Source organism: Trichechus manatus, unplaced genomic scaffold (assembly GCF_000243295.1).
Source record: "Trichechus manatus latirostris isolate Lorelei unplaced genomic scaffold, TriManLat1.0 scaffold00032, whole genome shotgun sequence".
Lineage (NCBI taxonomy): Eukaryota > Metazoa > Chordata > Mammalia > Sirenia > Trichechidae > Trichechus > Trichechus manatus.
Genome location: NW_004443968.1, coordinates 12,509,023 through 12,521,307, shown reverse-complemented (window position 1 = coordinate 12,521,307; position 12,285 = coordinate 12,509,023). Strand labels below are relative to the sequence as shown.

Sequence of the window (12,285 nt, the reverse complement as noted above, 5' to 3'; positions counted from 1 at the left end):
TGTATGGAATTCAGAATGGACTAGAATAAAATGGGAAAAAATCCCAGCCTGTTTACCTTGGCCTCTTCTAATCTATAATCAGGAGGAATTGTTTCTTCTTTTTCACCAAGTTTTTCATGGTCCTCTTCTTTGGCTTTCTCCTGAATAAAAATTAAACTGTTCATTGTTAATTTATCTTTTCCCTATAAAATGGATAATTGAGTGACTGAATTTGAGGTAAATAAATCCACCATTAGTTTAGAACATACATATGGCCTTATATTCAAGTTCATCTAGCAACTTAATCTTGAAGACTATAGTTCAGACACCACCATAAAGCAAGCCGGGCTGAAAGGCAGGCTATGAGGAGCAGGAGACAGCTGTCGATTTCTCTCAGGATCCTCAGCAACGTGAATGCAGGCAGGCAAAGGGAGACTTGGAAAATTCTGATATATGAGTTCTATCCACCCACCACTGCAGTTAAACACGCATGCTTACTCAGGCTTAACTTATTAAGCAGAATATGCACGGTAATGGAGAAAGCCATCTGGTCATATTTTGTGGGAAATATTTTAGAAAAAAAACTTACGAGTGCACATCAATGATAGTTATTATCTAGAAGTTTCTGAGCTGCCATTACCTTGACTTTATCCACCACAGGTTTTCCATCTTCTGGATCTGCTTCCTTTTTCCCCAGGCTATCAGCCAAGGCTTCTACGGCATCATGTGGCACCACGCCCTTCTAGAAGTACATCAGGGGATATCCTAAGTAGGTAGTTAATCACTCCTTTTAAAACAGACTATATCAAACAATTCAGAAAGGTATGTCCTTATTCCAGGCCTAGATAAGAAGCACACATCACCTACTAATTTGAGCATCAACTGAATTGGCATCTATTTTTTTTAATATATAAAATGTTAAAAATTAAAGAAGTGTCCTACACTAAATATTAAGTGTGCACAACTTATATAATAATGTTGAGAAATTTATGAGATCTAACTCAGCATATTTTGGTTTAGAAACAAGGAAGGCAATGGAATGAGGTACCATGGAGAAGCTGGAAGTCAGAAAAGAAGAAAAAAGTGACTTTCATGGAGATCATTTTATAAATGGCACAGGAAAGATTTTCAGTAAAGCCCACAAGAGGACACTCTTTCCAAATGTCTGTGAAATCACCTGGCCTGTCACAAGGGAGGAGGCTAAGATGAGTCTACACATTTTCCCTGAGCACCTTCTACTGGTCAAAGCAGATCCATGGCTTATTCAGATGCTCTGCCTGTGACAGGGCTAACCTGAATGGCATACGGAGACCCGTGCTTCATTGTTCAAAATGAAACATGTTCCCTCTTGATGTAATGGGCTCCAGCCACTCTGGTATTTAAAATGAAATACAGACGATGTTATAAAGGGAAAATAAAGGAGAAATTATGTTTGGGCTAAAAGATAGGACTAGACCCGAACTTTGGGTCAGGATTCATTCATTGTTGTTCCTGTGTGACACTGAGATCGATTCTTACTCACAGCAACCCTATATGACAGAAAAGAACCACCCCATAGGGTTTCGTAGGCTGAAATCTTTATGGGAGCAAATCTCCAGGTCTTTTCTTCTGTGGAACAGCTGGTGGGTTCAAACCACAGACCTTCGGTTGGCAGCTGAGCGCTTAACCATTGTGCCTCCAGGGCTCCTTGATTTATTCATTAGTGACTCATAAAATCAATTTAATGATTTGTGACCAGGACTTTTTTTTCTTTTTAAAAAAAAAACAAACAAAAATAATGGAATTGAAAATAGAGTGCAACATACATAACATGGATAAGTTCCATTCATTAAACTGCTGTTTCCGTTGTGTGGGTACTGGGTTGCAGTGTACACCAATTTCCTACTCTTGGTTTTGATCAAACAAAAGTATGAAAGTCCCTGGATTAAATGGTCTCAAAGTTTATTCTTATCACAATAATCTATAACCTCACATTGAGTACCTGCTGGAATTATAGAGTAAAAGTGTCTTTTCTGTTTATATATCTTAGCCATCATTCCAAGTTAGAAAAATTGTTTTCTTTCTTAAGCTGCACTGCAAAAGCCAAAGCTCGCCAATGCAGAACGGCAGACTGAGTGGGAAGTAATTTACCGCCATCTGGTGGCTGGACACTACACTGATCTCTCTTCCCAGGAGCAACAAAAATCCCTGATATATCTAACCTGTTTGGGGTTATATTTAAAGTGCAAGAGTTGCCCCTGTGCCCAAGTCTTAGTCAGCCAATCTGAGTTGCTACCTGATCCCAGACACCTTGCTCCATACTTTCCTTCCTTTTTCCTGTAACCTCTTCTGTAGAATCTTTGGAAACCACTGCTTCCCAAATCTATGCCCTTTGTCAACCTTTGGTTTAACAACTTAGTGAAACAGTTACAGAAAAGCTAGGAGTAGAAGCAGTCTTAAGAACTAAGGAATCTGGAAACAGGACTAAGGACTAAAACTTCCATTTCTGTAGTGTTTCACATTGTCACTGGATTTCCTTAATAAATTTTCTTTTTATACAAATAAGAACCACAGAGGGAACAATTTCATCTTTCTCTGATTTTACTCTCTGTGGCCCTTTGCTCACTAATCCGTCAGCCTTTCTGGAGTCCCTTGACCTTTATCACACTCCTCAGCTAGTCTTTCTGGCTTCTAAGGGTGGCACAATCCCAGAAATGCCAACTGCTTCAGCAACCGTAGCTGGAATTGGTGGGGCAGAGACCCAAGAAAGGAGGTCAGGAAATCAGAAAACAAGAGCTCTGTTTTTATGTCCACTAAAATTACAATATTTGACTCTCCACGGTCAGGGTCAAGTTGGAAAGGAACTAACCGAGTCCTCTAGGCCCTGGCGGTCGTAGATGGCGCATGTTTTGGTCACAAGAGTTCTCCCCTGGAATGCTGGCTATTATCTTTTCGATTCTAAACACTGCCTCTGATCCAGTGTCTCTCGCCAGTCTCTTCCCACATTCCCTCATCCTCTCCTGTTTTTTACCACTGTGACCTGTGGCCTGGAACCCACAATGTAAAAGTCTCTGGATGGTGCCCTCAAACTGAAAAACAACAGAAACAAAAACAGGGTCAAGTCCTGTCAGAGGCAGGAGGGAGACCCTGGACTCTCACGTGTTTGCGGTTGGTGCCCAAACAGCCCTGGCAGGAAGCAGCCACCTCACAGTACCCAAGACCTTTGTCCTATACTTTCTTAAAGGCCACTCTTTCTCAAACTACTGAATGCACATATCCCAAGGACACTGCGTGCTTCACACCCCTGTGTTGGCCTGTCCTCAGTTCACTTTCTACCCAGGAAAATGGTGCTATTCCTGCTTCTCAGTGTGATCCTGTCTTCCACTCGCAAGCCTTTCCTAATTCCTGCTGGAGAGCAGTTCCTTCACCTGTGCTCCCTCTGTCCTCTTTGCATACAGGAATAATCAAATTGTCCTTTAAGCTTGTGATCTGGCTGATAGTCACACTAGCTAGAAGGCAACTGACAGCAGGGGCCGTATCTCTTATCTTATTCTCAGCTGAGGCTATTGAAAAGTTAAGTGCCTGTTCTAGGTCAGCCCAAAGCCTCCTTTCCCTCGTCTCTACCAGGAAGATGATCAGAACAGACCTTGTGAAATTTAATCAGAAAATATTGTAAAACATCTTTAACAGTATCGTAGGTGATGAAAGTTAGCTGTTCAAAGTGCGGATTCAGTAAGTCTGTAGTACGGAAACATACTTCTACCAGATGTTATTCTATGAGCAAGGTTATATCATAAATAACTGAAACAAAACTCACTGAATTCAAAGGAAAACAAAGATTCAACTAGCCAAATATCATACGTCATATACAAATTGGAAAGAGAGAGAAAGACAAGAAATGAAGAAGGGAAGGGAATGGAATCGATTTGCCCGTCTTTGGTTGGGAGACAGGGGAGGAGGCATAATGACTTTGCTGCAAATTGTTCTACCGAGACAGACACTAAAAAGTAACACTGGGCTATTTGTGGAACCTCCAATAGGCTCAAAAGACACACAAAAGTGAGGAAGTATGACTATCAACAAATAACTGAGGAACTAGAAAGAATTTCAGAAGGTGAAAGGAAAACACAGTCTGCTGCAATTGAATAAAAAAAAATTTAAATCTAGCCTGAATTTCTGGCACACTCCTGAAGTCCGAAGAACAGTAAATACAATAGCTATATCAGCTTTTCTTATTATGTCAGAATAAAATGGTGAAAACAACAGAATGTGTATGGCAGGAAGAACAAAACTTTCTCAAAACATTTCTCACGTGGCCCAAGGGACTACTCACTGAGGTAGCTGGCTTGGGCGGTGCTGACTGAATACTACACAGAGAGGTCCGAAGCACAGTATCTCTCTCAGGAGTTGGGGCCGGGGCCTTAGATTCCTGAGGAAAGAAGTAGGTAATCTGAATAACTTTAGAAATATCTCGTTAGGAGCACTGAACAATGGTGTACCAACAATATACTCTGCTGTATTATATGCTGTGAACATGATTCTTTCCAATGTCTAGGGATTTGTTGAGTAACAAAGAAGTCAAGGCACACTGAAACTCTTCAGCTATCATTATTCCAACCTAGTTTCATCTTTTACCTTAGATAGGTTACTTAACCTCTCTAAGATTCAGTTTCCATATCTGTAAAATGAGAACAATGATAGTACCTACATCTCAAGGGTTAATACGGAGCTGTGCTTTGCGTAGTACCTGGGAACACAGTAAGCTCAATAAATGTTAGCAATATTGTTATTATTTGTCATCATATAGCATAATATATAACAATAAATTAATATGTCAATTACATAGTGTAATACAATATCGTATATTTTTATATATCTGTCCAACAGCACTTTGTAAATATCTATATATAAATGCAAGGTAGTCACATTATCCCAGTCTTAGCATTACTACAGAACTTGTTAGAAATACAAATTCTTGGGTCCTGCCCTGAAATACTAAACCAGAAATTTAGGGAGTGGAGCCCAGTAATCTGGTTTAACAAGCCCTCCAGGTGATTCTGATTCAAGTTAAAGTTTGAGAACCACTGTAAAAAACAAAACACTGCCATCGAGTTGATTCCGACTCGTAATGACCCTGTAGGACAGAGTAGAACTTTCCTATAGGGTTTCCAAGGAGTGCCTGGTGGATTTGAACTGCAACCACTCACTGTACTAGCTTATTTTAATCACAAGAATAAATTTCAAACAAACTGGTTTTAATCCAGGCATTCAAGGAAGCCTACATTGTATACAAGGTGCTCAGCAGACAATCATTAACAGGGTATGATCTTTGCTTTCACAGAGTTCACTATCTATTTACTATTTATGAGTATTAGAGGTGAAGATGCACCAGCACTCAGTTGTAAAAAAATGCTCTAAGAGGGGCATACAAAGGAAGAACTACAGACCCCCTGCTGTGCTGCATTCTGGTTAATGAGGTGGAAGGGTAGGGGTATGGCTTGGAGAGGGAAAAGCAGGACAGCAAGGAGTCCAGGTTTTAGTAGAGCCTTAAAGGACAAACAGAACTTCAGCTGATCTACATGTAGGAGGAAAGGAAATTCCAGACAGAGGGGGCACCATGAGAAAAGGCAGGGAGACACACAAGTACTTATTGCAAGTTTAGTGATGTGAGGGCAAAACATGGTAGGAAAGGAAGCTGGAAAAATTAGCTGGGACCAGAATACATTAGTAGCGGACTTTTTATTTTGTAGGGAATGGGAAGCTCCTGAGGGTTGGGGACGGACATGGCCACAAACATGCTGGAAAGAGAGTAACTCTGGAGGACATAAAGGAGGGAGTGGGGGAAGATGAAGATATTTTGTAGGGAATGGGAAGCTCCTGAGGGTTGGGGACGGACATGGCTACAAACATGCTGTAAAGAGGGTAATTCTGGGGGACATAAAGGAGGGAGTGGGGGAAGATGTAGAGCCCACTGCAATCTTTAGGTGACAGACAATGACAACTACATCAGTTACAGAAGCAGGACTAGAAAGGACAGGATTCGAGAGATTTTTAGAGGAATAATTATAGGACACGGCCTCTGATTTGAGGATGAACGGATTAAAGGAGGATTTAAACTGAAGAAATAATACCAGGGTCAACTTGGGAAAAGGACATTCAGAAAAGGCAAGACAAAAGCTGCATGTGAAAAAGGATGGCATAACGGGCTTTTTGTCAGCCACTTCATGCTTTACGAGTTTTGCTCTCATATTTTTAGGATTATACAAAAAACAAACTAAAGATTATTCCTATTTAGAAACGTACTTCTACTTTTTCAGTTGGCTTAGATGGTTTTTCTTTACTTTTAGACTGGTCAAAATCTTCCAAAAGTTCATCAGTGAGTTCTGATTCACTCATGGGCTGTAATACAAGAAAAATTATATATTATGAAGTGATTAATTTTACTCTGCAAAAAAAAAGTTTTCATAGGGAGAAATTTTATTTCTCGTTAACATATATTATGCCATATTTTAGGATCTAAAACCAAAAGCCAGTTTATATACTTCTGAAAGCGTCTATATTTTACCAACAAATTTTATTAGTAGATACTTTAAAATGGGGTATATTTTTCATTTATCAATGTAGGACAAAAAATGTCATGAAACAACTGAAGAATACTAAATACCTCAGTACCACAAAAATTTTAATCGTTTATTTGGTCAAAACTTCTCCTGACACTCAAATTTCAGAAAAATTTTGTTTAAATGAAATAGCCTGTCTTTTCCAACGAAGATCTGTACAGTTTTTCTTTTCCCCCTAATCACTTCGTTCTGAATACATTAGAGGAAACGTAAGTCGTATACTCCTTTCCTATGACTATGTGTGCTTTTGGCAGCAATGTTCTGCTATCTTAGTTCTTTCAGTGATGCAGACAGAGATTTTGACTAACAACAGTAGGTAACCAATGACAGAATGGCACGGTGATTCAGAATCTGGGCCCCAATGTTGACAGCTTGAGTTTTGAGGCCTGACTCTGCTGTTTTCTAGCTAACTGACCTCGGGCAATTCACTTAATCTCTCTGAGTCTCAGTCTCCTCATCTGTAGAATGGGAATAGTAACAGTGCCTTCCTCATTCAGTGAGGACTAAAAAGCACTTAACGCAGTGCCATGTGAAGTGTTGTTAATTACCATCGTGACAGGTAACTAAGATGGTTGCTACTAACTCAAGGCACTACAGAATCTAAAGTGTTTGATCCCATGATTAAGATCAGCCTCTACCAGTGCTAAATCTAGTCTTAGAGCCATCTTGACATCAGCAGTTAATGTTCAAAGAAAATCAGTCTACTGATAATATGTAAGAAAATGATCATTCAAATACGTGAAGCATCGACAGAGATATCAGCCAAGCCTTACTGTCACAGAAGTTCCCCTCTCCTTAATACTAGCTTGGCATGTGTGTCTCCATAGTGAAATCTGGCCTGTCAAAAAGATCTCAGTTTATATTTTACATTTCTGCCAATGATCAAGTATCAGATAAAACATTCGCTAACCTCTGATTTTTCTTCAGGTTCTGGCAATAGTGGTTTTCCTTCTTTATCCTATAAATGAAAATGAAAATTTATTAAAATAAAACATCATTTTTGGGAATTCCAGGATATGAGAGGAGAGCTTGTTTTTCTTCCTTCTATTTGAGTTAATTTGTGTTTCATAATTACCTTTCATAAAGTATGAGAATGAGGAGGTGATAAGCAATATCAAATGATAATCAACTTGATTGCGTATCTCTAAGACGATTTTGCTGATTTAGTAGCTTATATAGACAGTTAAGCAGATACTGTTGATAAAATTTTACTAAATATGAAGTACATTTACTTTTTTTAAAAGTTACTAAAAAAATTTTTTTCCATCTACTGGACACAGCAACAGAAAAAAAAAATTATTTGGCAAGAAATGTGCAGCTACATTAATGAAGACTAAAAAAAATGACAAAAAAACTACACAAGGGCCAAGGGGGTAGATATCATTCCTAAACAGTTTTTGTTTCTCAGATATGAGGTTTCACGATTTAGAATATTTATAAAAATGAAAAGCTTTTCATATATAAGCATACATAAGAGTCACAACAGTTTTCCGTCGTGTTTATGCGTATTATTTCAAACTTACAAATATAATAGTCCACCATCCTCACCTCAAATCAAAATCACTAACAAAACCACCTTAATTGAGGATACCTATAAATAGCTGTAAGGAGCCCTAGTGATGCAGTGGTTAAGCGCTTGGCTGCTAACCGAAAGGTCAGTGGTTCGAACACACTGACCGCTCCGTGGGAGAAAAGACCTAGCGATCTGCTTCTGTAAAGATTAAAGCCTTGGTAACCCTATGGGGCAGTTCTACTCTGTCCCACAGGGTCACTATGAGTTGGAATCAACCTGGTGGCAATGGGTTTGCTTTGGTTTTTGTATAAACAGTTGTACATTTATATCTACCACTAAGAAGACCTATGGTACTTTCATCTATATGGCAGTTAAAGAAAAACCTGGTCCCAAATTGTTCCTTCTGCTTTTAAGTTAAGAATCTATGGCAGTCATTATTAATAACTGAAACACTTGAATTTCTGGGCATTTTAATGATGCCTTAGGAACTCAGGCAGGGACAAACTATCCCTCCGTGGGCCTAACAGTAATGGGCAGAGAGGAAAGGGTTCAGGGTTTTCAGAGTTAACTTTGAACTGGGACAGACATGTCCTTAGCATCAACGTATGGCTTTGACAACACATGACACAAGGCAAGACGAGTGTGCTGCCGTTACGCATTGTGGCTAAAAACTCACCGTGGCTGGTTTTAATCTGAACTTAGGTGGGATTGTTTCCTCATCTTCACCACACTTCTTTACTTTTTCTTCTTTGGCTTTTGCCTGATGAAAGTAGGAAAAAAAGAAAAAAGCATCTGGAGAATACATGTAAAATGAAATTACTTCTTTTACCTACTTCATAGGTTTGTAGAGAAGACCGAATCAGATAGACGTGTCTGGAAGTGCTCTGTAAAATACAAAGCACAAGACCATGGTAAGTGGCTACATGGAAGGCAGTGTGTGGTGACTGAGAGAAAACAAGGCAGAGCCAGGAGTCCTGGGTGGGTTTCACTCTTCTGCTCTCCTGTGCTCTGTGACGTTGGGAAAACAGCCTTTCTCCAGTTTGGTTTCTTTAGTTGTAAAATGGGGCTATTAATAATCCTTCGGAGCCCTGGTGGCGCTGTGGTTAAGCACTTGGCTGCTAACCGAAAGGTTGGCAGTTCCAATCCACCAGCCGCTCCGCAAGAGAAAGACCTGGCAATCTGCTTCTGTAAAAATTACAGCCTAGGAAACCCTACAGGGCAGTTCTACTCTGTCACATGGGGTCACTATGAGTTGGAACTGACTCCCCAGCACACAACAATAAACTTATGTAGCTCACTGACTTGTAAGGATCTCCAGAGAAAACTGAACAAAAGATCCTTTGAGGACGGTAAGCCTGGTACAGAAGTCAGTTGTAATCATTTTAATAGCCTTTACCTGCTTTAATCAATGAGGCTGTTAACGAAGGAGTGGGGTGGGGGGAACCCAACCAATTCTCATGAATGTTAAACCCAGTTCAGACATGGGAGAAACATCCCATCACAAATCGTGGCTGATCCATGGATGATTAATTTTACCTCTTCTGAAAAGACTCCTTTCAACAGCACCAGGACTTCACTGGGTTACTGGACCATGAACAACTAACCACATTAGAAATAAAATTGCAGCTCTATAGTAAATCACTGGCCTCCTAGGATGTAACATTTGCATTTTAAACTTCTGGTGAGTAACCATAAAGTTCTATGACATGGAATACTTTGTGCCTATATCAAGGCATGGATTTAAATTGTAAGCTGAGGAATTTATCTAAGGGGATGGGGAAGTCACTTAGCAAATCTGAGCCTAATCCACTGCTCCAATCTATATCTCAGCCTAAGACAATAGTTCTCCACTGACTGATTGAAGAAGCCCTGGTGGTGCAATGGTTAAGAGCTCAGCTGCTAACCGAAAGGTCAGCAGTTTGAATCTACCAGCCATTCTATGGGAGAAAAGATCTGTCAATCTGCTCCCGTAGGATTACAGCCTAGGAAGCCCTATGAGGCAGTTCTACCCTGTCCTACAGGGTCACTATGAGTTGAAACCGACTCAACAGCTCACAATGACATTGATAGATTAGTTAAATTGATTAATTAAAAAATTATTAAGCACCTTTAATGAGTCAGCCACTGTTCTAGGCTTTGGAATTACTGTTCTATTCCTCCAACTCTCAGCAAGAGATGAAAAGGTTTTTAACATTTCCAATTGTGTTCTACTTCACCATACCGGGGAAGTCCTATTAAGTAGCAGCATTCCCCAGTCCAGGGATCTGTTAGGTTTCCAGCCATAATGCAGCCTTCACGAAAGCCACAAGTCGCCTGTATAAGACTGCGGTCTCCACTAGACTCAGGCTTGTGGACAGCAGAGTCAATGCACAGCTAGATCCTTTCTTCATCTTTGGATCCTTTAAATGCCCTGCACTGTGGTTTGTGTATCGTAGGCACTGAAAAATGTTTTCTGAATCGAAACAGCACTCAACCAGGTAACCAAACCCAAAAATGGAAGAGATATATAATAAGGTAACATTGACAGAATAAACATTTATGCACCTCATCTCTGAAGCATTACACAGTTTTGCCACAGATAGCTTTCTAGTGTGGAAATGTGCTGGAGTGGTGGTGGACTCCTATAGGATGATATCAAACTTTGTGAGCTTTATCACAACATTAGACTCCCCAGGACGTAATGAATTTGCCATCAGGTACTAAGAATCCAGCTTAAGAATGCAGGGAATTGATGACTCTTCTTAACAAATATTTATACTTTGAATATGACTAAAAAGGAAAACTAATAAGTCAAAGGAGTGGAAAAGAAGAGTTCCTTTTGCTGGAATTTTAGGGGTTTACTGCTGCTCTGAGGTTTTCTAGAGGAAATTTAATACATTTCTATGCATCCCCCAAACTAGTCACTAAAACTGCTTTCAAAGTTCTTTTTACATCACTTTTTTACATTTACTGAATTGATTTTAGTTCCTCTAAGATTCTTTTTGCCCTAGGGCTTACATTCATAGCCACCCCCCCATATTTATTGTCTCATTCAATCACCCTAATTCTCTGTAAGGAGGTTGAGTCCAATCCACTTGAGGCCATGCAGCCCTCTGATGGTGGAACTACAATGGTCTCTGGATTCCCCTCAAGATTTTGCCAAGATCACCCTTTCCCTGAGACCACATTGCTTCTATCTGGCTACTCCAGGCCATGCACATTTCACACTGTGTTTTCAGCAAAGTTTCCTTTCTTTCCAATACATTACTTGGTCCTGGAGGACAAGGGCTACTGCTTCTCCTGCTCCCTTGCGTTCATCTTCATGAAGCCTATCGGGCCACCCTGTGCCCGGTAAGCCCTCCAGGAAAGTTGAAGATAGAAACTGGCCCATTTTGGACCAGGGCAGTCCCAGACTCAGAGTTGCTGGAGTCTGGAAGACTCACTGTCCCTGACGACTCAGAAGCAGGAAGTGACAGCAGAGACAGTGGCATTGTGACAGCGCCACCTATGAGCACCCTTCCTCTGAGCTGATCGGGTGGGGCTAATGAGGACCCTGAGCTTGGGCTTCCATCTCCCACTACTAACCTGTCTTGTTGGGAATGCCCCCAGGGCAACTCTCTCCTTCCCTTCTCCAGGTCCCCCATCACGTCCCCCAGAAGACTGAGTCTAAAGAACTCTACAAAAAATGTGATTGAACACTAAAATGTCCTACATTCAATGTAAGTTTGCTTTGGCTCAGAAGGCATGTCAAGATCTTGGAGTACGGAGGGATAACACTCATCAACATTATGCTGTAAATATTCAGGACCTCCAGTTAAAGAATAATTGTACTTGATTTTATTACGATTTGAGACAAATATTGTAACATTTTTCCTCATAGTTATCAACAGAGGAACCTCCCATCCCACCTACTGCCATCTCCTCTCTCCATAAATAGAAGCACCCAGAAACTTTCTGAAAATACAAATATCCAGTTTCCATGAGAGCAGGCACACCTCACTATTTCTTACGAGGCCACTGACACTACGTTATCTTGTTCAGTCATGTGTCATTTATACCTTGGCAAAGGAGATTAGTGTTCGTTTTAAGTATGAGAATTCTCCATGTTTTATAAGACAAAGACTCAAGTATCCTTCTTGGTTGCTAACTACCCAGCAATAAGTATCTATAGTAACCAGACTTTGAGAGTAAGGCAGAACACAGAGCTGTTCACTT

The 12,285-nt window shown here is 40.3% G+C and overlaps 1 protein-coding gene across 1 annotated transcript in view; it reads right to left on the bottom strand.

Annotated features, from left to right (window-relative positions):
- CAST (calpastatin) overlaps positions 1–12,285 on the bottom strand; it is a 119,124-nt gene that overhangs the window by 18,323 nt on the left and 88,516 nt on the right. Inside the window, 6 exon segments of the mRNA XM_023730076.1 lie at positions 57–140; positions 620–721; positions 4,292–4,387; positions 6,262–6,357; positions 7,489–7,536; positions 8,768–8,851. Coding sequence (XP_023585844.1) covers positions 57–140; positions 620–721; positions 4,292–4,387; positions 6,262–6,357; positions 7,489–7,536; positions 8,768–8,851 — 510 coding nt within the window.